The 25,199-nt window shown below is 38.4% G+C and overlaps 2 protein-coding genes and 1 long non-coding RNA gene across 3 annotated transcripts; 1 reads left to right on the forward strand and 2 right to left on the reverse strand.

Moving 5' to 3' along the window:
• Positions 1-15,225: 15,225 nt before the first annotated feature.
• Positions 15,226-16,315, reverse strand: LOC133833897 (uncharacterized). Its single transcript, XM_062263499.1, has 4 exons — positions 16,073-16,315; positions 15,922-15,996; positions 15,551-15,830; positions 15,226-15,355 (listed from the first exon to the last, which is right to left on the reverse strand). Exons 1-4 carry the CDS (start codon positions 16,163-16,165, stop codon positions 15,336-15,338), a joined length of 468 nt encoding a protein of 155 aa, XP_062119483.1. The 5' UTR covers positions 16,166-16,315; the 3' UTR covers positions 15,226-15,335.
• Positions 16,167-16,972, reverse strand: LOC133779818 (uncharacterized). Its single transcript, XM_062219721.1, has 4 exons — positions 16,782-16,972; positions 16,593-16,682; positions 16,403-16,507; positions 16,167-16,187 (listed from the first exon to the last, which is right to left on the reverse strand). The coding sequence occupies exons 1-4, from the start codon at positions 16,950-16,952 to the stop codon at positions 16,167-16,169; spliced, it is 387 nt and encodes a 128-aa protein (XP_062075705.1). The 5' UTR covers positions 16,953-16,972.
• Positions 16,973-22,017: 5,045 nt separating this feature from the next.
• Positions 22,018-22,707, forward strand: LOC133833898 (uncharacterized). The gene is made up of 2 exons (XR_009893196.1): positions 22,018-22,145; positions 22,374-22,707. It is a non-coding gene; the product is annotated as an uncharacterized LOC133833898 (long non-coding RNA).
• Positions 22,708-25,199: the final 2,492 nt, after the last annotated feature.

A 25,199-nucleotide genomic window follows, 5' to 3' on the forward strand; every position in this document is an offset into this window, starting at 1 on the left:
TTTGGTGCTTTCATTGAGAGCCTGAAGAGAAAAATAGACGATCACCATAGCATTATGGCGCCTAAGAGCACCAATGCGGCCTCCAAGAAGACAAGTTCCTCTAGAGAGCCTGCTAGATCAGAAGGTCCTAGTCCTCAAGACCATGAGACTGAGCCTAGAGTCCTGCTCGAGGACGTGACTCCAGAGGTTGAACAACTCCAGGAAGACATGGGGGCTTTCCAGGAAGAAATGGCACAATTCAACGCTCGACAGGAGTCGTTCACTGAAGAAATGGCTAGACAGAAGGCTGCATTTGAGCAGCAAAGACAGGAGATGGATGCTAGGAGCGAAGAGATCAGGCGACAGTAGGAGGAGGCCGATAGGCGACATTGCGAGGCTGCACTCGCTCTGGAGGCAGCTACGCAGCTGGCCCAGCCAATGCTCAAGCTGCAGCACGAGGAGCAGCCACTCAAGGAGCAAGGACCACGGAAGCTGATCGAAAAAACACTGACAGACCCAATTCTCGAGGACCAAATAGAAGCGGTAGTAACCCACCTGGTCTGGAAGAAGATGGGGTTCGATCGGGCACTGCCTCAACCCAAAGGGGGAACTCCAAAACCCCCTCAAGGAGACACCGATCAAAGACTTCCAGATCCAGAAGTCACAAGTCAGGCAGTAAGAAAACTCCACCTGAGCAGAAGCAAAATAGAGATCCTCGAGGTAAAGAAACTTCGCACTTCAAAGACAGGCATGGTCGTGATGAAGCTGATAGTCATCACACTGACCAGTCGAAGGAGAAGAATGAAAAAACCCAGTGAGGAGGAAAAGATCGCCCAACGCAGACAGAAAGGCCACCACTGCATCCCAACCAGCAGCATAGTGGCAAGGAGAATGTCCCACACGACAGGCCTTCCGAAAAAACTCGGAGTACGGTGTTCGATCAGTTAGGGAGGCATACCAGAAGGATCTAAGAGATGTCATTTCTGACAGGAGAAGACCATCCCGATCGAAGGGCGAGATCCGAACCGACCTACCAGTCAAGTAGAAATACTTGATGATGGTGTGTCGGATAGTAGCGCTCGACCAGGCGGTCTCGAGAATGAGTCCCAAGCAGTGGCTCCAGGCATCCAAGCCCAGCTTGATGCTCTGACAGTAGTAGTTCAAGGTCTGTCGAAACGAACTTCTACAATCGATCCAGTATACCACAGGAGTGGTAGCCCATTCTATGCTCGAATTAGAGCAGCCCAGCCACCAGCGAAGTACAAAGCACCAGTACTGCTAGTTTATACAAAAAAGGCAGATCCGATAAGGCATGTGGGAAAATTCGAAGACCAAATGGAGATGCTCGGAGTGAGTGATGAATATCGGTGCAGAGTTTTCCCCACTACATTGTCCGACACTGCCCAAGAGTGGTATTGGAAATTTAAGCCAAACTCCATCACTTCTTGGGAAAGTTTCAGGAAAGAGTTTTGTAGGCAGTTCAGCGCTGCTCGGACCCCTCTAGTTTATGCCAATCACTTGGCAGATATTAAACAAGGGAAAGATGAATCTCTTAAAAACTACATACAAAGGTTCATGAGAGAGGCCAACCGAGCAACTGCGGTTGGAGATGAGGGGAAGATGGTGGCCATTTCTTCTGGCATAATCTATCGGAGTCCTTTGTGGGACAGTATTCATCGCAACCTAATTTCAACGCTACAAATATTTCTTGACCGGGCGGACAAATATATGAAATTGGATGACGCGATTGAGAAGGGAGAGAAAGGCCTGAACAATCCGAGCGGATCAACTGATCCCCCCAAGAATGGTGGAAGTGATCAAAGTGGTGGTAAGAAACGTGGAAATAATGGGTCTGACCGCCACAATGAAAAGAAGGCTAAGTCGGGACCAAACGACAAGCCAACTAAGTATGAACCTTGGTTCACCAATTACACCACTCTTTCGGCCAGTCGGGCAGAGATATATCTCGCAAGTCATCAGGAGGTCCCCTACCGGAAACCCCCACCCATCAAGAAAGAGATGAGTAAGAGAGATTTGAATAAGTTCTATCATTTCCATGGAGACTATGGTCACGACACGAATGAATGCAATCATCTCAAGGATGAGATAGAATTTCTCCTTCGGTCGGGGAAATTGAAAAAATATCGAGCAGAAAAGACCTAAGGAGAGGGAAGTAACAATAATCCTGGGTTTAAGCAACAGCGGTCTCCACCCTTACAACCCGAGCCTATGGACTTCACTCTTGACACCATATGTGGAGGTCCACATCTGGCTGGGGATAGCAACAAGGCAAGGGAAAGGTATGTTCGAACACTCCGACATGAGTTGGATGCAGCATCGACGTCCGAGGTCATGACTGTAGAGGAGTGGCCTCTGAAGAGCCCACGATACAAAAGTGAGTCCCTCACTTTCACTGAAGATGATGCACGACACGTGAGATATCCTCATAATGACCCTCTCGTCGTGACAGTCCAAATAGCAAACATGAAGGTGAAGAGATGCCTCATTGACACAGGGAGTTCTGTAAACATTATCTACAAATCATCTTTGAAAGGATGAAACTATCTATCAATGACTTGAAGCCAAGCTCTCAAGTCATTTATGGATTTACTGGAGAAGGGTTGTCACCAGCTGGAACGATCAAGTTACCAGTCACAACATGGGATGCTCCCAAGCATGAGACAGTTATGATAGAGTTTTTGATAGTCAACTGCCCGTCCGCCTATAATGGGGTTATTGGTCGACCACTACTCACAACCTTGCATGCGACAGTCTCTATATCGCACCTTTCTATGAGGCATAGGTTGCATCCGAGGAGACCAGAGAGAGGCTAGGGAATGTTATAATGCCTCGGTAGCTAAAGCACGAAAGGGGGCCAAAGAAAACAACATGATTATATGTGCAGATAGAGAGGAGGTAGAGGAGATGGATGTCGACCAAAGCATTACAGTCGTGGCCGATTGAGAAACAATGTTTGAAGAGTTGGGCCAAGAAAGCACTCTTGGTTTAAGTGAACAACAAGCCCCATCCGGTGATGAAGTCACCAAATAGGGCGTTGCCCAAAGCGAGGGAATGGACTTTGATCCTCTCTTTGGGGATTATGAAAGTGAGGTGGGACCTACCGAGGAGTTAAAGGAGGTTCCAATAGATGAGAATGACCCGACTAGAGGGGTCAAGGTTGGAAAAAAGTTGAAGTCAGAAGTAAAAGCGCAGCTGGTAGAATTTTTGCGGAGGAATCAAGATGTCTTCGCCTGGTCTCACAAGGATATGGCAGGTATCTCACCAACTGTGATCAGCCACGTGCTCAACGTGGATGAAAGCTATCCAACAGTGCATCAGAAGAGAAGGTTGCTTGACAAAGATCGAGCAAAGGATCTTAAGGAGGAGGTAGAGCAGCTAAAGGAAAACGGGTTTATAAGGGAAGCATATTACCCTACCTGGGTTTCAAAACCAGTGTTAGTGCCCAAGTCCAATGGAAAGTGGAGGACTTGTGTGGACTTTACCAACCTGAACAAAGCATGTCCAAAGGACTGTTTTCCTTTGCCAAGAATAAACCAGTTGGTGGATGCGACCTCTGGTCATGAATCATTGTCCTTCATGGACGCTTACTCAGGGTATAACCAGATTAGTATGCACCCACCTGATGAGGAGCATACCAGTTTCTGAACAGACATAGGGTTGTACTGTTATAAGGTCATGCCATTCGGCTTGAAGAACGCGGGAGCCACATACCAGCATTTAGTGAATGGCATGTTCCGTGACTTAATTGGCAAGAACATGGAGGTGTACGTAGATGATATGCTGGTGAAGTCAAAGGAAGCTGAAGGACATGTACGAGATTTGGAGGAATGCTTTGCAGTACTGAGAAAGTACAACATGAAGTTGAATCCCCTCAAATGCTCGTCTGGAGTAAGTTCTGGAAAATTTCTTGGGTTTATTGTTAACTCACGAGGGATTGAAGCAAATCCAGGGAAGATAAAGGTGCTCGCAGAAATGAAGTCTCTAGCCAGAATTAAGGATGTGCAAAGCTTAACTGGGCAGATTACTACTCTAAGCAGGTTCATCTCTAAATCAACGGACAAGTGTGTCCCATTTTTTAACTTTCTTAGAGGAAGCAAGAAGTTTGAATGGACAGAAGAATGTGAGCAAGATTTTCAAGCCATAAAGGAACACTTGGCTCAACCTCCTGTTCTTTCAAAGCCAGTTGATGAGGAAGACCTCTTTATTTACCTAGCAGTCACAGAGCATGCTGTTAGTGCTGCTCTAGTTCGAGAAGAAGATAAAGTGTAGCGTCCGGTGTACTACGTTAGCAAGTGACTGATAGGAGCAGAGTCCAAGTATCCCGTGATCGAGAAGTTGGCCTATTGCTTGGTACTTGCATCCCACAAATTGCGTCCGTACTTCCAGGCACATCCCATTAAATTCCTTACCGACTAGCCCCTACGTCAAGTCTTACATAAGCCAGAGTCATCTGGTCGTCTACTTAAATGGGCGGTTGAATTGGGCCAATTCGAAATCAAATACCAACCGAGGTCTGCTGTCAAGGGACAGGCTTTGGCTAATTTTATTGCTGAATGTACTGGGATTGCTGATATTCTTGACCAGCAAGAGCGTATAACTGGGCAAAGGGAAGATCTTCCTGCTTGGTAACTTTTTGTTGATGGGTTTTCAAACGAACATCATTCGGGAGCAGGAATTATATTAGTCACACCGGAGAAGCACCGAATTCATTGCGCATTAAGATTCGGATTTAACGCTTCTAATAATGAGGCAGAGTATGAAGCCCTCCTAGCAGGCTTACGCTTGGCTAGAGATGTTCGTGCCTGGTCGGTTGAAGTGAACAGTGATTCCCAATTGGTGGTCTACCAAGTCTTAGGGGAATATCAAGCAAGGGGCCTATGCATGATGGCGTACTTGAATAAGACCAAGGATCTGCTAGCACAATTCAAGGAGTATACTATTAAGCTGGTACCACGAGAGCAGAACTCTAATGCAGACGCTCTAGCAAAATTAGTTGGTGCGAAAGATGATGAAACTCTGAATATAGTACCAGTGGAATACTTGGCAGAGCCGAGCATTAATGAACAAGAAGCCATGTCCATCACAATAGTTGACACTTGGATGACACCCATCATTACTTACCTTGAGCAAGGAATCCTCCCAGATAATCGTAATGAACCTAAGAAAGTTATGAGGCAAGCTGCTAGGTATATTATGATGGATGGGGTGTTGTATAGAAGAAGGTACTCTTTGCCTCTACTAAGGTGCATAGCACCCGAACAGTCAAAAAACTTATTGGCTGAAGTGCACGAGGGGTTCTGTGGAGATCATTCTGGGGGCAGAGTCTATCTAAAAAGATTTTGCGGCAAGGATTTTTCTAGCCTACAATGAATGAAGATTCCATGGAGTATGTGAAGAAGTGTGATAAATTCCAGATATTTTCTAAAGTACCCAGGGCGCCTCCGAATGTCTTGAAGCAAATGCAGAGCCCGTGGCGTTTTGCAGTATGGGGCATTGATCTGATCGGGAAACTACCCAAAGGTAAAGGAGGAGTACAATTTGCAGTAGTTGTTGTGGATTATTTCACCAAATGGACCAAAGCCGAACCACTAGCAACGATCACCTCGAAGAAAGTGTTAGATTTTGTGGTCAAGAATATAATATGTCGCTATGGTCTACCGAAGAAGATAGTCTCTGACAACGGCACGCAGTTTGATAGTGACTTATTTACCGATTTTTGCACCAGGCATGGCATTACGAAAAGCTTCTCCTCGGTAGCTCATCTGCAAGCCAATGGGCAAGTTGAAGCCGTAAATAAGACTTTGAAGGATACTCTAAAAAAGTGTCTAGAGCGAGCTAAGGGTGCTTGGGCAAAATAATTACCAGAAGTCCTTTGGTCATACAGGACCACTGCTCGAACAGCAACTGGTCATACCCCTTTTTCCTTGGCATATGGGTATGAGGCCATGTTGCCTGTCAAAGTAGACCCCCCATCCCATCAGAGAACCATGTATGACCAGGAGGAGAATCACCAGTTGCTAGCTGAATCTTTAGATTTTCTTGAGGAGAGACGAGAAAAAGCAAGCTTGAGAGTTGCTGCTCATCAGCAAAAGGTGGCCCGCTATTTTAATTCCAAAGTTAGAGATCGAAAGTTCCAGGTCGGAGATTTGGTCCTTAGAAAGGTGTTCATCAGAGACCCAGCAGCTGGAGTGCTAGGACCAAACTGGGAGGGACTATATCAGATTGAGCAAGTCTTACCACCTGACACTTACAAACTTTCTCGATTAAATGGAGAGTTGATCAGGAACTATTGGAATGGCGAGCACTTGAGGAAATATTATCAATAAATACTGCTTACAGAGTAGTAGCTTTGTCTCAAGTGTTTAACTTGTTATTTAAGTTTGTTTGTGAACTGGCTATTTGCTAGCTAGTCATGTTATTTTGAACAATTTTATTTTGTTTGAGACTCGTAATTAGACACGCTTTGTCCTTTTTTTTTACGAGTAATAAAAGAGATCACGCACAGCGCGGTCAAATCTTGCTACGAATTTTGCATATGTGTTGATTATTTTTGCTTTGGCAGTGTTTAACTGTCATTACAACTTAAAACAAAAAATGTTTTCTAGAGGAAATACCGGGCAGTGTTCAACTGGTCAGTATCCATCAGATGAATGACCAACGTTTAAATAGTTGCATGTTTTTGCAGTGTTTAACTGTTGAAATATCCTCTGTATATTCAATGTGTTTCACGAGTAATAACTGCTCGGAAAAATTCGGTCAAGTAGCAAGTGATCAAGGATTTTTCAACCCTCAATCACTTGGGGGGCATATAGGGTATACTGGTATACAATTCAACACAAGCAATAAGAACACGAGCAACGGTATTTTTTTTTCAGGCTGACTTGTAAATCTTTGAAGTCAAAAGGGTCGTTAAGCTAACTTATTTTACAAAGCTTAATTAACTTGGAATTTTTTTCAAAGTTTTAAGTTAAGAACAACTATTCATGTGTAAATAAAACGTTATGCTCATAAAATGTTAGAGCAATAAGAATGTGAGAAAGCATACTTAGTAGTAACTTATGAAATATTTAGAATTTCTAAGTTAGAAAACTAAGTACTCATATGAAAATATAAGGCATCTATGTAATAAAACTTTTAAAAGACTCGAGTCTTAAAAAGTGAAGTGTTCATGCCAATAGCTCGGCCATACGAGCAAAAGTACAATAGCAAAATAGAAAATAAATGTCTACTAGTATGCTAAGGAGTTAGCTGGTCGGATGGAGGCTCACTGGTCGGCTATGGGGCTCCCTGGTCAGGTTGTCACTTGGGTTGATCAACACCTTCCTCAGAATCAGTGGCTTCTTCCTGTCGGAACAATAGCGTGGGAGAAAAAGGTTTGGTACTAGCAGGATTAGCTGCCTCCTCAGCAGCCCGTGCTTCGCATTTGGCAAGCTCTTCTGCCTTAGCCTCCTCTGTGAGAAAGTCGAGGTTGAGAGGTTTGTTCAGCTTCCACACTTGGTAAAATCAATTGAAACAAATCTTCTCGTAGGGAGCGAGATTGGCTTCTTTCTCTCACTTTAACTCCTCATTCTCGCGAGTCAATTTCTCTAGCTGGTCAGTCAACATCTTGTTGATTTGAGTTTGTTTTTGGTTTTCTTCAGCCAGCCCCCTAAGAGACTCTTCCCGCTCAACAACGGTCTTCTCTGCCTGCTCCACCTTGGATTTGAGATCTTTTTCCGAGGAAGTTAAAGTCTCTACTTTAGTTTGGGCGTCCACTAGCTGATCATTTAAGACCTTGATCAATTCCTTGTAGTCTATTGCTCGATGCTGAGCGTGGCTGATAGTGATAAGCGACTGCATGGAAAACAGGAAGTTACTACAAGTAAAAATGATTAATAACAAATTGTCTTGTGATAAAATACTTACATTCATCAGCTGAGCGAGCCCTCTTTGCAAGACGACTTCAACACTAAGCCGAGGCAAGGATTCAAAGATTTGAATCGTTGAAGCATCATGAAGGGTTTGGTCGAGCAGTTCCTTCCCAATGTTACCAGCAGTGCGGAGGGGCTCACTTAAGCCAGTCAGGCGAGTGGGGGTTAGGCTCGTAGAGGGATAAATCGATGAGGGGGTCAGCTGTGGGATTGTAATCGGCTCCTCGGGTTGTCTTCCTTGGCTGGTCGGGGTTGTCCTTGGAACTTTTCTTGGGGGGTTTGAGCCACTTCCTTCCCCAAATTTCCTCTTTTGGGCAAGAGTGGTGTTGAATTGCCTGAACATCTCTGAATATGCAAAAGAGTAAACACAAGATTTGTTAGTAAAAAGTAGAGCAGTATATAGATAAATACTTTACAACTACCAGACAACTCTATAAATCTTGTATAACCAAGTTATTTAAAAACCAAACATCACACTATGACTACTACACCTGAGTTTAGGATTTGGTCAAGGAAGTCATCCTCTTCATCAGATGATGAGCTTAAGTCTCTATGAAGCTGGATGGTCTTTCCTTTCCCAGATTGTGTGGGAATGACACGTCTACGTTGGTCCTCTGGTAGGGGTCCCCTAATGATAAGGTCACCCGATCTATGAGGGTAGGGAGACTATCCGGGAGAGAACTGATCGGTCACTACCTCGGTGTCAGCGTTGGACTGGTCAGTTGCATTCGCTTCCTCGGTAGTACTTTCTGCTAGGATGTTCTGGTTACTTGGTAACAACCCCACCATCTAAAGATTATCCACGGTAACCAACTCTTTTACATTCTTCTCCTCGGTGCACATATCAGCCAATTCTTCTGCTCGGGAACACATTTCCTTGGTAGGCAAGGGCTGGTGAAATGGACCCGCATGTGTAAAGGCTAAGTTGTTGGCTTTGATATCTGAAGTAAGAAAATACTCTGTATAGTATTTTCCGGGATTTGACTTATGGGCAATACCATGGAGGTATTTGACCCCTTTATGCCTATGGAAGAGATGGAAAAAACCTGTATTCTTGTGGCTTAGGTTAGTCCTGAAGTCGAAGAGATAATGCACTTCATGAGGAGTGGGTGGATCCCAACCTTGCAGGAAGTAATGGATGTATAGATCGGACAACGCCTGAATCCCATTGGGAGCAATCTGGAAAGGAGAGACGTTGAAGTAGTCCGCTACTGACCAAAAGAAAGAATGCAGCGGGATGGTAGCTCCTGCGAATACGTGATACCTAGACCAGACACAGTATGGTCCGCTAGGCTTGTTGGCTCTCTGATGAGGGCGCGGACATATCATGTTAACCCCTTTCAAGCCCGAGGCTTGAATGTGTTTGTCGAACATGCAGGGGTTAAGTTTGGAGGGTTTGGCCGTAAACCAAGAGGGTGTTTCTTCTCCTTCTTTTCTTGGTTTTTGGACGGCTAATCGCTGGATCTCGATAGTAAATTTCTGAGTGATTTTTCTCTGAGGCTTGCTGGGATTTTGGGTTTGGCGGGGCGGCCTTGAAGAAGCCGCAGTTCAGACTTCACTGCGTTCCACTACTTTCTGTGCCGCTCTGCGGGCCACCTGAGGGTCCTAGTCCTGAGGAAGTCTGTTGGATTTCTTCACCCTCATTTCTGAATGTTCAGCCTATTGATTGAGAAACTGTTCTTCGTGGAGGAAATACAAGGCTGATCGGGGAAGGATCTTTTTAAGACGGCGAAGGCAATCCTCGGGGGTGCGATTGCTACGAGACTTTGATGAAGAGTCGCTGCTTTGAAGAGTATCGCTCGATTGCGGAATGGAAGTGTCAGAATTTGTATGGTTGTCACCTCCCCTATAGTCGAAGCGATTCATCTACAAAAAATAAGTAAGGGGAGGTGAGTAACCAAACAGGCATAAATCAATTGTTTCAGCAGAAAAATGTTTATTTTTATTACTTAGATAAATATTCATCTAAGTGGTGAAAATATAATGTGCATAAAGGAAAAAGAACTTTTGTGCCTAAAAATGCTTAAAGTGCCGAGGAGTTAAGCCTGCTGTCCGATCGGATGGCGTGTGGTACCCGAGCGGTTGGGCGTGCCATCTAAACGGTTGTGTGCGCATCCGTGCAGGTGAATTACATCCGAGCCAAGGCGTGCGAGGCGTCCAAGCGAAGGCGTCCGTGTCCGATTGGTGTGTGTGCGTCTGATCGGTTAGGGAGGCACCCAAGGAGCACCGAAGTGCCGAGGCATCCGGGTAGCTGTGTGCATGTCCGAGGAGCGCAGCAGGCATGCACGTGGTGTCTGATCGGTGCACCTTGATTGCGCCGAGGCATCCGAGGGGCTAAGCCAAGATGTCCGAGGAGTTGTGCGTGCGTCCGATCGGTTAGGGAGGCACCCGAGGAGCACCGAAGTGCCGAGGCATCCGGGCAGCCGTGTGCATGTCCGAAGAGCATCAAAGCGTCCGAGGGGCATCAAGGTGATCGATCAGTGGGCATAAAAATTCAAGACTAAGTCTTTTGTGTTCGAGCAGCCATGGGCATTTCCGAGCATTCAAGCATAAAAAAAGCCATGGTCGATCGGCCATGAATACTTTTCCCTATACCCATTTCAAAAAAACTTAAAACCCAAAGAGCACAAACACTTTTCCTCACACAAAATACACTGCAACAAGATCAAAATGGGGGATTTGAAAGGTTTCAAAATGTAGAGTCCAAGAACTTTACTTAGCTAATTATTTAGTAGTATTATAGTATGTATAGTATTATCTTTGTAACTGTGGATTTTTGGTTCAGACCGGGAATTATTTGGACACTCATAGTAGTACTTATAGATTTTCTAAGTTTAACCTATAGTTTAAGAATATTAATGTTAACCTAAGGTTTGATTATATGACTGATATTAAGAATAATATTTATTATACTATAAGGTTTAGATGAGGACCAATAGGATTTTAAGCACATGTTATGAATGGGTAATTAAGGATTAAGTATTTTGAGGATTAAATTTGATAAGGAGTAAAGTTTGAATGCAATAGGGTCAGTCAGCAGCTTTGAATACGTTGAGGGCTTAGTCAAGGTTGTTTACTCCATTCAAACTTAGCTAAAAATGTGTAATTTCGTGTTTAATTAATCAGTGTGTGCCGATATATCGCAGCTATAGGGGGCGATATATCGCAGCACGTAGATACGGAAAACACGAGACGATGCACGACAGCCTCGGGCATACTGGCCCAGGCGATATATCGCCTCCTTCAGTGTATTTTCAAAAGTTTTTGAATTCTTTTCCTTTCAGCCATCCAACCTCTTGATAAGTCCAGCATCTTTTTGAACGAGTCTTCAGCCTTTGCTGAACGGTTATTCAAATTATTTTCACCTAAAAAGCTATTATTTTTATTCAAGTAAAATCAAGATCCTTTCATTCCTAAACTCTATAAATAGGACCTAGTACCCAGCCATTATTCACCTTTTGCTCTAAGTTCAAAGGCTGCAAGTGCTAAGTGAGTGTGAGAGTATAAACACCTGGGTTTTGGGGAAATCATAAGCTTAAACATCATAAGCTTATCAAACACTTTGGGAAGTAAGGTTCTATAGTATTTCGGTTGTGGTGTAGATTGGTCTTACAAGTCTTTGAGGTAAACCAAAACTCTAGTTCATTTGTTTTATGTTATTTTCTTTCTCATAGCCTTCTACTCAGTCTCCTAACCTCATTCTTATTTTGGTTAGGAAATCTAAGTTCTTGAGCACATAAGTTTTGGTAAGCATGTTTTTCAATGGTTTAGTCTTCCCATTCCTTTTCATCTTTTTTTCTTCATTAGACTCACTCTTTCTCATAATGATTATTAGGAGTGTTCCAAAGTCCCAACACTGTCCACATATCCCGGTAACTTTGGTAAGGAAAATAGGATAGAATCTATATGTTTTATGCTTATGTTATCTTATGTGTTTATGTTATGAAATATGTTATGATAAGTGATATGATATGTATGTTCGTAGGCTTGGGCATATGATCCATTTGACTAACAAGACCCCAAATAGATTATGGGCATATGACCTACTTAGCTAGTAGGACCCCACTAATCTCATGGGCATATGACTTGTTTAGTCTATGGGACCCCAAGTAATAATGGCCATTATAGTATGTGTATGTATTAAGTGCTATGTTATGTCTTTATGATTATTATGAAATTTATGTACATGATGTATGTGCTAGATTTTCCTTGCTGGGCATTAGGCTCATTCCTTTTTGTTTTATGTTTAGGAAAATAGCTGTTAGTGGCGGTAAGGTTCATGGATGCTTGGAGATTGTGTATCGATGGTGAATGGATTCAAGGAGTCGAGAGTTCGATCTTTCGAGGATGTAGTCTTGTTTTACCTTTTTATGGTTTTACATGTATTTTTCCGCACTTTCTATGTAACTCCTTTTCACTTTAAGTTATGTTTTGTTTTAAAGACAATGGGTACCCATATCCTACTTATTTTATGAAAGTAACTTTTGTTTCTACAAGTTTCTAATAAATTTATGGTGTTTTCGCAAATGTAAGTTTTATTAAGGTTTGTATGTATAGTTTCATTAATGGTCCAAAAGTCTAGAGTAGTGGGTCATTACACAAAAGTTCTAGAGACCCTATCTATCATCAAATATCCATAAACCCATATATGCAATTTAGGTTGAAAATTTCATTTTTCTTCAAATTTCCATGAAATTGAAGACAAAATTGAGTTACCCATAGCCTAAACAACATCAAAACAGCCACAATACACATTACATATCAAGGATTCATACACAAATTCAAGGGGGTATATCTTATGGGGGTTTCGGCCTACACATTTTTTCTTAAGCTTTGAGAAAAAAAAAACACATAAATGGAGATGATGAAGAAGACTTACCCAAATGTGTTGATTTCTTGAAGAACCCTTGTGTTTTCTTGGAGAAAATGAGAGCCTTCCTTGGAGTTTTGGAGGTTTTTGGCCAAGAAATGGAGACTTTGAGAAGCCACAGCCGAAAGAGAGAATGAGGAGTTTGTGAAATTTTTGCTCTTCTTTTTTTCTTATGAGATTATGGGCACTTATGGGTCTATTTAAAGGGAAAAAGTGGAAATTGTCACTTATTCTTAGACTCTTGGAATTCCCTTGGGTATGTTATCTCCCCACGATTGTGAGCAGTTAATTCCAGTGATCGTGGTCTGCTGTGGCGTCGTGGTTTGTTGCATAGGCGGGAAAATGTACAGTTAGATTTTTTATTGTGCCATCAGCAGTGGAGAAAAAAGTTTATTATGTGAGAATATCATATAATAAACTTGGGGGGCAAATGTTATCCCCAAAATTTGAAAACGATGATGTGGCAATAGAAGTGACAAATGGCAAGGAATGGCCAGGTGATCTGGCTTAGGAGTGATCCGGTAGACCAGTGAAGATTTTTGACTGACCAGTCATGTGCTTGACCGACCAATCATGCACTTGTCCGGCCAGTCAGGTGCTTGTCCGACCAGTCAGGTGCTTGTCCGACCGGTTAGGTGCTTGTCCGACCAGTCAAGTGTTTGGCCGACCAGACATGTGTTTGGCCGACCAGTCAGAATGTGGCCGACCAGTGAAGTGTCTGGGCCCTTCAGTTTTCCTCCTGGGTGTGATGTGGGCCGACTAAACAAAACAATGCTACACAAAAGATCCCAATAACGGCTTCAACAAGAATCGGTCATACCTGTCTAGGAATCTCTCATTTTATCCTGAAGAAGTAGTGTATTGTTGTATTTTGAATATTATTATTAATTAAATATAGTGAGAATAACATAATATCCCGATTATGGGGGACTTCATTTGTACGATCCTGAGCCTATAAATACAAAGATCATGGAATCATAAAAGGGGATTGATTTGGATTCTAATTTTCCAGAGAGAGAGAGAGAGTATTTGTATCTTGAGAGAACTCTTGTATTCTTTTCATCTGCACTGAAGAAACTCAGTTGACTCAGGTTCATCTGATCTTGAGTGTAGATTCATAATCATAACTCTAAGTGGACTAGGCTATTACCAACATATTGGGGCTGAACCACTATAAAAATTGTATGTGTCGTATTTTTCTCTTGAAGGTTTTTTGTCGTTTTGACGTCTATACGTCGTTGGCCAAAAACGTGGTCAACAAGTACATATATAACTATTCATAACCAACTTCATTTAAAAAACCAAAAAGTAGATGTTCTACATTTAACTAGAATAGAAAGTTCGTTTATTACATTACTGGTCGTTGCGTAAAAACTACTATATAGCCCTTATTTAGCCAGAATTGTCCTAAGTTGGTACATTTATGGTATGTTGATAGTATGGACAAAAAATAATATTAAGTGTGTCTATTTTTACTAGTAATTTAATATAAATTATATTTTCCTTGTTGAAAATGTTTTATTGACCCAAATTAAGAACTCAAGCAATGAAAGGCACAATTAAAAATATACACCAATTATCTTCACTTTCAATAACTTATAATTTTAACTGCGAAACCCATACAAGTCATGTCATGTTCATGATGAAGCGAGCTACTAATTAATGTAAAACTTAACCAATTTGTTAGAATAACTGGTCCAACTTATAGTAAGACAAGTTTACATGTAACTTGGCACATTGTTCTAACTTAATAACAACACATGGTAGGAGACACTACAAGAAAAAATGCTTTTAATAACACCGAAAATGTGTTATCAAAACCTACGATAACACTTTCTGATGTGTTAAGACCGACTATGTTATCGTAGGTTAGGGTACTTTACATAACACTTTATCAGTGTTATACATATGTGTTATTGTACTGTCAACGATAACACAATTTCTGTGTTATTTTAATATATAGATAAGTGTTGAATTATGTTATTTATAGTCGATAGTATAACAATTTTTTTGTGTTATAATACACTTTAGTATAACACTTTTTTTGTGTTATACTATACTTTACTATAACACTTTTTTTGTGTTATACTATACTTTAGTATAACACATTTTTTGTGTTATACTACACTTTAGTATAACACATTATTTGTGTTATATAATGAAGTTTGCATAACATAATTCTTTGCATAAAAAGTGTTATTGTAATATATATTATAACTCAATTTTCATATTATTGTTATATTTAGATATATTTAAATTCTCATTATATATTTTATTTATATTACACTAATTTATTCTATTATATTTTAATTTTGTTTATATAATTAAAATTAGCTTTCTAATATATACTAGCGTCATCAAATGAACTTGATTTTCAAATAACAAAAAGTAAGAACATTCTACATTGAATTAACAATCCACAATTTAGTTTAAAACAGTCAACATTGTCATCAACAACAAAATATTCTTTAAGTATTCAAGGAGTCTAAAAGTTACTACTTTCAACACAAAGAAATAAACAAAGTTACTACTTTCAAGGAGTCTTAAGTATCCTTTTATACTTCGCTTGTCATATCTGCAAAATAAACAAAGAAATATTTTATTGTTATTATCTAGCATCACAAATTACTTCTAGAAAAATGCTATGGAAATTATATCCAAGAAAGGACACCACATACAAAATAATATATTCACAACTACACCAAAGCAAACCAAGAAACCAAACACTAAATTATAAGACATTAGTTATTTTTTGAGTATGAAAATGTACCTCTTGGAATAACTTTTTTAGAAGGCCATGCAACTGTGGAACCAACTGCTTCTTGTATTGTAAGCATCGCATGATTAGGACGAAATAAGTAAGACTCTGGTACAATAGCAACATCAACCCATACTCGCATAAAGTCTGGTCCAAGAGGCTTTCCATGTACAGTTATATTTGGATCACTAGAATCCCAACGACCTTCAGCAACAATTGCATCTGCCCAGTCAAGCAAGTAGCAAGCATTCTTCCCTTCTGTAAAGTTATGTCTTTTTTCTAGTGCAATACTCTACCAAATTTATTTTAAAGACAATATATTAGTTTCTGTAATTGTTCTTCTAAAATGAAAATTTAAAACAATAACAACTTTTATAATTTACCTTAGGGGACTGAATATTGTTTGACTGCGGTACATTGCGAGACTGTCCTTCGCTTGGTGTCACTTTACCACCAACCTAAATATAAAACCAAGATAAGTTTTATTGGAAGAAAAGAAAACTAAGATTTATAAGTGCAAGATAGAAATACCACCAAGTGTTCTTTAAGTAGATTCATCATTTCAGTCATTTTGAGCTTCATATTATGTTGCTCTTCTTCTAACTTGGAGATCTTGCTATTACACATATTAACAACAGTTAGCTTTGACCTTGTTACGCCTCTTCCTTGTCCGATTAAACGACCAGATTTTGGGTTACCAAACAATTTTGTCAAGGCATCCTCATCAGTGTTGTCTGTAGTTCCAGATTTTGGGTCTTCAAGGAGAATCTCATTCAATGAACCCTGCATATAAATTAGTATAACTAATGTATGCATTATGGAAAATAAGTAAAAATTCACAAAAATTAAATGACTAATACTCACAAAAATATCAGATGCCGTTGGGTTTATAGGTTCACCATTCTTCTTGGTATGGGCTCTCCGAAAAGCATCGATTCTAGATATTTTACCATCCTCATTTTCTTTCTTCTACACAATACATCAATAGAGATTATAAAATAGAGACTACAATAATGGAAGCAAAAATACAAACAGTATAAAACGTAATTATTACCATATCATCAATTGTTCGAGCATATCCTCTTCGACTTAAGGTGTGTGGAACAGCTTTCTTTCTTCTCTCTTGGCATTTGGCCCTTATATCCTATTTAATAAATAAGTAAAAGAGGCATAACTATATTTAATTTAACACCAACAGAGATAAAAGAGGCAGCAACATCACTTCTTACATCATATTTCTTACCAAATGTTCTTTACTAATTTTTTTGGCAACAAATGCTCTCCATTCTACATCACTTTTTATGCAATCCAGCTTTAAGGCTAGTCGTTCACTCTCATTTTTTGCATTGATAATATCCTTTACAAGTCTAGATTTCCTAGCTCTCCATAGTTCTGCCATCATTTCAAAGCACATCTTTTTTTGCCAATCATCATGTAAGTCATATTGTGCCTACAATAGAATATAGAATAACATATTATATGTTTAAGTGTAGAGCTGAATATATATAAAAAAAAATACACTCATAAAACTTGTAATTCTACCTGAATAGATGCCCAAAGAACATCTCTCATCGTTGGTGAAACTTTCCTCCAATCTGAAATAGTGTAAGGAACAACCTCTCGCACAAGAGCGCCCACAAAAGAAGAAAATTGCACTGAGTTAGTACCAACTGGTTGCCCTTTTTCATTCCAATTTATTATCCTTAAGTCATTGTTCCTCTTGGTAAGATTTTCCAATAGAGTTTTTCCCCTTGTCTTCTTGGCTAAGTTCATTACATTCGCATCTACATCTTGAGGTATTTCTTCAATCTCAGTTTGATTTGCCTCATCAGTTGTTTTTTGTAATCTAACATATTTTCTAAGAGGTTGTTCAAGTTCTATCTCAGCCAATTCTTCACATTCTGCATCAAGCACTTCTTCACATTGTGCAACAGCCCCTTCAAACTCTACACCAACCCTTTCCTCATCAGCTATCTCTTCATGTTCCTCCCTTACTCCTTTTTCACAAACACTATCAACTACCTTATCTACTTCATAATTAAGAGATCGTTTAGTTTTTTAACTTCCAAGTGACATCTCCATGTCTTCCACATCATCATTTGGATCTAGCTCTGTATCATAGACCATACAACGAGTTGCTGCTCTAGTACTAAGAGCATGTGGTGAATCAATTACAACTCTAACAGGTACAGAAAACCTACGAAGAGCACTCTTTTTCTTTAAAACAGGACTTCCAAGCAACATATCATCACAATCAGCTTGAGTCTTCAATGATGCTTTTCGCTTTTTGGCCACAAGATTGCATAAAGCACCTGGACTCTAACAGGTGCAGAAAACCTATGAACAACACTCTTTTTCTTTAAAACAGGACTTCCAAGCAACATATCGTCACAATCAGCTTGAGTCTTCAATGATGCTTTTCGCTTTTTGGCCACAAGATTGCATAAAGCACCTGGACGAAGGTGTTTTTTTGGAGATCTTCGTAATGTACTCATTTTTCAAGTTGAAATTGCTGCAATATAAAATGAAAGATAACATGGTATATAAATCAGAAATGCGGATCACCAAAGAGTAATAAACATACACCAAAACCATAAAACCATAATTATTTCATTCAAATTAAAATAAAATCATAAAGTTCACCGTAGAGAGTAATAAAACCACATTTGTTTCATTCAACAAAAGAGTAATAATACACCAAAATTACATACAAAAAGTGTAAGGAGTTTGTTTCATTCAAAGTACATAAGAGACAACAGGAAACTCAATTTTCTTCATTGGATTCAAGTCCAAAACACCCTCTATTTGAATCCTTTAAAGCTATATACCAATTACTTGACTCATTCACCCTTGCATAAAAAGCTTTTTTCACTTGTGAAGCTAATACAAATGGATCCCTAATGGATTGAGCTTGTCCTATATTAAAATTTACAAGCGTATAGAACTCCGACTTCTTAACACCCATTCGAATATTCGCCCAATCGCACCAAAACAATGGCACCTTAAAAGTACGATAATCAAGCATAATTGTATCCTTGATAACACCAAAATACTCTTCTTTATCATTCAATTGCCCACTGTCATGTGCTTCCAAGTATACACCGCTGTTTTGAGTTGTTTTTTTAGCTCCTTTTTTATGGAATCAAATTCCATTAATCATGTACCCTTTGTAGGAAGTGACACCACGACTTGGACCTTTAGCCAATTGAGCTAACATGTCATCTACTTTGTTCATGTTAGAAATCTGAAAATAAAAATATACTTGTAAGAAATTTGTACACTAAAACAAAACGTAAACTTTTATCTTGGCAATAGAATACAACCTTTTCATAAAACCATAACGGAAACCCTTCAGAATGTCGATTCCACAACAAAGTTTGATTGTTATTCATATTTGAGTGTCTTTCTTTCAGCTCATCCATATGGACATTGAGAAATGGTTCTACAATATCCGAGTTAAACAACACATACCGATGCGCTACTGCCAAGTTCAATCAGTCAAGCTCAAAGCACTCTGCTGCTGATAGTGGATTTTCTTCTAGTAATGTACTATCTTGATTATCATTTTGCTTTAAAAATGTTTCACAAAAGCATACACATTCAACAGCAAGATAGCGATTTGCAATACATCCTTCTGGCCGTGCATAGTTTGCTACAAATCCTTTCAATACTTTCATATATCTCTCAAAATGGTACATCCATTGAAATTGCACCGGACCACAAAGTCTAACTTCTCGTGCTAAATGAACAACCAAGTGAATCATTGGATCAAAGAAAGAAGGAGGGAAATATTCTTCTAGTTGACAAAGAATTTCAAAGGCTTCTAGTTCCAATTTCATAATTTCCTCCTTATCAACCACACGTTGACACAATCCATGAAAAAACTTAGAGAGCCGAAGAATTGTCTCTCTACAACCTTCTTCCATTAAACCCCTTATAGCAATAGGCAATAGTTTTTGCATAATCACATGACAATCATGAGACTTAAGTCCTGTCAGCTTCTGTTTCTCCACATCTACACAGTTTCTAATGTTAGAGCTATATCCATAAGGCAATTTCAAGTCAAATAGCCTCTCACAAAGCAACTTCTTATCAGATTTTGATAGAGTATAAGCTGCAGCAGGAAGACGAGTAACACCATTTTCTTCATACAGATGGAGATGAGGCATAATGCCCATCTCTGTCAAATCTAATCTCGAGTTGTAGTGATCTTTAGATTTTCCTTTGCAATCGAGCAATGTGTTAAGTATGCTTTCACAAACATTCTTTTCAACATGCATAACATCAAGGCTATGACGAACAACTAATATTTCCCAATAAGGCAGCCTAAAAAAAATAGAATGCTTCTTCCAGATTTGTTCTGTGTCTATACCACGACTCCTCTTTTTTCCCTTTCCAAAGTCATTAGTCACTTTGCTTAATTGCTCAGCTACTTCAACACTTGACAATATAATTGGACATTGTGGTGCTCTTTCCCTTGCCCTTGCTGTTGTATATTTCTTCTTTCTGTAACGGTGTTCTTGTGGTAGAAATCGAATATGATTGCAAAATGACATCTTTTGAGTGCTCGCCACAAACAGGACAACCATACTTTCCTTTAGTCGCACATCCAGCTAAGTTTCCATAAGATGGAAAATCATTTATGGTCCATAGCAACATGGCCCTTAAATTAAAAAACTTTTTTGTAGAAATATCATATGTATAAACACCATTCCATAATTCAAGTAACTCATCAATTAAGGGCTCTAAGTAAACATCTATGTCATTCTCGGGTTGTTTAGGTCCAGGAATCAACATAGATAGAAAAGTAAATTCATCCTACATGCACAACGCAGGTGGCAGATTATATACAATGAGCATTATAGGCCAACAACTATACGTAGAACTCATATTTTTGTAAGGATTGATCCCATCAGCAGCAAGTCCTAATCGAAGGTTGTTAGGTTCAAGTTGAAAATCTGGCCATCTCTCATAAACTGCATCCCAAGCCTCTGAATCTACAGGGTGCCGCATTTTCCCGTCTGTTCTTTTATTGGTTGAATGCCATTTTAAGCTTAAAGTCGTCTCTTCTTTTCTAAACATCCTTTGAAACCATGGTATAATAGGAAAATATCTCAATGCCTTTGCAGGCTGCCCTTGTAGAATCTCTTTTGTCTGTTTGTTTTGCTTCCATCTTAGATATTGACAAGTGGGACATACTTGGGCATCAACATTCTCTTTTGTATACAAACAACAATCGTTGACACAAGCATGGACATGCTTATAGCTCAGATCAAACATCTTTAGAAACTTTTTAACTGCATACATTGATGTCAGTAGGAGATTATCTTTCGGCAACATTTCTTTGATCATCTCCAACATCTCACTAAAGCCAACATCCGAGATTCCATGCTTTGTTTTTAGATTATACAGCCCAACGATAGACGAAATTTTTGTATACTTTGAACAACCTTCATACAATGGAGATTCAGCATCCGCTAATAAACTTTGAAAATCAGCATCATTGTTATCATCACCAAAATCATTGGCGTTACTTGAAAATACTCTCGCTGCCCAAAATAAATCATATTCATAACTTGTGTTTGTCGTGCTGCGTTGGACTGGATCTTCCCCATGATGAAACCATGTTTTGTAAGATTGGTCCATGCCCCACAAAACTAAGTGTTCGACAACTTCGTGTGAAAGTTGATGTCTTAGATTGTGACATTTGTTGCATGGACAAAGAATCTTGGCTGGAAATCCAAGATTCGTCATGGCTGTCTTAACAAACTCTCTAGCTTTTTGCTCATATTCCACCGTTGCTCTACAATTTTAGAGCATACGTCAATAATCAAGCACTAACACTTAAACTTATATCCAAAATAAACTATATGATTTTGGTTACTAACCTGTTAAGATGGATCCAACTTTTATCCATCTCCAATGAATTTGTATTTGATGTTGTTCTCTTACTAAAATCTTGTTTTTTGTCTGGGTTTAACAACTGTTAGACAAGACAATCACATTATTTGAGGTTGTAATATCAGGGTCATGACAAGGTCATTCACACACATGCTTTTAAAAGAAAACATTCCTTGGTTGAATTTCAGTATATTTGGGTTATTGAAGTTTAAAGCTTTATTGAATTTCATTCAGGGGCAGAGTTGCTAGTTCAGAGTTAAATGATCACTTTTACTGAAGATTCTAGAGTGGAGTTAATTACTTAATTCCAATTTGCAAATTTGTTCTAGTTCCCTGTAGAGTGTTTGGGATTTCTTTATGGTCTCGTACCTTTTCTGATTGTTAATGGATATAAATTTATAATTGATTCCAGATTTGTGGTTTATAGATCTGATTTTGACCTGTTATTAGCTAGTATGATTATAAATTATATGAAGAAGTTGGAGAGGGTGTCAGTGCTTCTGTGTACAGAGAATATATTTCAATGGATTATATTTTAAATTATCCATGGATTACATTTCAGAGAATATTCTGCATTTCGTGAAGCCTGTTATGGTCATTCTACATTAGAGATTAAAAACGGAACCCACGCATTCTATCACTGGAACCGAAATAATGATGGGAAAAAAGTACCAACTGATGATGTGATATTCCACAATCAGTACTGGTAAGTGCTCATGTTCCCTCTTGCATACTTGCACAATGTAAAACTACTTGAATCCCTGGTTTCATTACTCAAATCGTTTAAAATACCTTCTGGTTCGAAATAGCATTTTGTACTAGTCTGATTGTTTCTTTTCATCAAGTATTTAGGAGTACTGAAATATGTTTCTGCCATGATTAATAAGTACTGTTTCATGGGTCATAAAACATTAAAACTTTGGCTGTTAATCAGGGCAAGCAACATGGGGAGGAGGTGACTGAAGAAGAATCGTTCTAAGGCCGGAGAGGAATGAATTGCTTAAAATATTTGGATCATATTGCTTAAACATTTATCAGATCATGCTTTCTAGAAGACAACAATTAAGTTCATGGATAATTTTCCAATATATGCCTGGCTCGTTAGTTTGTGCAGCATATGAAAGGTGGTAATGTTACTATTGTACCATATACTTAGTTGTAAAAAGTAATTGAAAAGCAAAAGTATGGTAGTTGCCATTGTACTTGAATTTTGAAATCTGGCTGGGTTTCGATAAATGAAAATTTTGGAATAGTTTAACATTACTAAACTTTCATTTTATTTTTTCGTACTCCAACAAATTTTTAGTTTTTACTATATTAGTAGTGATAGAAAAAATTGAAATAGTTCTCTTTTTAGACTTGTCAGTAATAAATTGTAATACTAGATGTAATACACTGTTGCTATAATGAGTTTTAAATTAACAAGTGCTCCTCATTTATTCATTATTTTCAATATATAGGAAGATCATTTAAAGCCTAAAAATAAATAATTTTTATTTATTCAAGAAGTAAAGGAATATTTTAATCTTAAACATTAGATTTTAATTCATGGAAAATAAATAATTTTTCTTGAATATATTAGTAGCTGGCTTCCATGCCATTATATGAGATTAAAATTATAATTTTTTTGGAGTTATCCTCTCTATTTTATTAGTTCTTTGGATGGGGATCTGGGAAAAGTAGCAAAATGTTGAGTGTTTGTGCTGAGTGTTGTGTTTTGGGATTCTTGTACAAGTCTGGAAAGACAGGTTGCTAGTTTATGGTGCTATTGAGACTAGGTACTATCTGTGGTATATTATGACTAACCTTTCTTCTGTTTCTTCTTAGTGCTATTGATTCATCTAGTTAGTGGTTTTATTTGTTAACTCTAACTTAGTTATAAACATCCTAAATTTATTTGGTTTCAGTCTAACTTTGAAACCTGTCCAAATAAGAGAGTTACATTTGCTATGTTTTGATTATTGATAAGGCAGCCTCTCTTGATAAATACAACCTAGAATAAAAGGAAATATATATAAGAAGGGAAAATATACTGAAGTTATTAAGATGCGGATTCCCTGATTACCCCTAAGAAATTTTAAGCAAGTTTACCATCTTTTGAGCTCGTTTAAATGCCTTATGGTGCTCTTAGTTTGTTCTGTTTATTGATTCATTAAGTCTGAGAATATTCTGACTTACTGAGCTGTAAAACAGAACGATCAATTTTTATTTTTATAAAATTCTTGGATTTTAATGGTCATAGGATCATAAGTTCAACATCTAGCCACCCAAATTGGAAGGGATAACTCTTCAATAGCAAGATTGAAGCTTAATATGCTAATTAGTTTCATCTAGCTGCATTTTGAATTTGGCCAGTGAAACCAATAGATAACTCGTTTAACTGCATTTTATTTTATTTTCTTTCAGAATCCCTACACTGTGAACATTCTTATGGCTAGTTATTTTATTTATCTTGTTTTGGTTTCTATGTTAGTTTGCTAATTGCAAAGCTACCGTTCCTTTTTGTCGAACAGGGCTGTGACTTGGTTTTATTTATATAGACATGGAAACATATTGCCAATGTAATTAATTTTTTGAGCTTGCATTTACCATCCAGCTTCACCACACTTTAATTAACCAATGTATATTCTTTAACTAATTGAGATTTTCTTTACATCTTAAGATATTTTTGTTGCTTTTCTTCTACATATATCAGAATACTTTAGACTTTAGAGTGCCTATATTTTCAAAAGTAGGTGTGATTTTTTCATTAAAGCTTCAACACATGTAGAAATTTTACTTTTTTAAGGAAAAGGTTTTGGTATATGTATAGTTTGTCTCTTAATTTGAGCAATATTATCTCAATCAGATAATTATCACCTCTTAACAGAATTATAATGTTTTTTTACTGTCTATGGTTTGTTATGGTTGATATTCTTATTCATTGCTCACTTTGTTTTGACAAACTGTATTATGTATATCTAAGTATGTTTGCGAAATTATAAGCCTACATTATTTGTATCAATGAGTGTATTTTTTGTAAATTCCTATGTATTTACACACATAATTTCCACAACATGAAAGAAGTGATTTTAAGCATTCTATAATGTAAGAGTTTGTACTTTATAAATTAACCTAAAATAACTGAAATAAGTAATCTGGTTTAATGGATTTAGTGTTAAGCTTTAAAAAATTAATAGAGATAATTTACCATCTATGAGTCAATGATGTATTAGTTGTAGAAGGGAATTTGGGAAGTAAGATTTCTGTGAGTTTTAGAATTGTAGAGAGGAAGTTTGAAATGTTGAGTTTTACTTTCATTGATTAGATTAGTGGATTAAGTGTCAGTGAAATTCGATATGATTTGATTTATCTCTAGGTGTGTGTGTTGCAGACCATCACTCATTTATTAATGGAATGTGCATTAATTCAGCAGCTGTGGATGAATCAAACAATCACCTCGTACAATAAGAGGAGTAACCGAATTCTTAAAATAATTACACATGATAAATTATAAATTGAACTCAGCCCAATTTTTTTCTTTTGCAAAATGGTGTTAATGTGTATGGTTTATTATGGTTAATATGGCTCACTTTGTTTTGACAGGCTTTATGTATACTGAGACTCTAAGAGTGGAACTATTTGTACAAGATCATTAGAATTGAACACTTTGAAGGAAGCTTGTTGAAATCAGTTACCAAATAAAAGGTCTTGTTACTTCTATTTTCTTAACTTACTTTTGTTAAGTGTGCATAAAAGGGCGTCACCTCTCTTAATAGCT

Source organism: Humulus lupulus, chromosome 5 (genome assembly GCF_963169125.1).
Source record: "Humulus lupulus chromosome 5, drHumLupu1.1, whole genome shotgun sequence".
Taxonomy (NCBI): domain Eukaryota; kingdom Viridiplantae; phylum Streptophyta; class Magnoliopsida; order Rosales; family Cannabaceae; genus Humulus; species Humulus lupulus.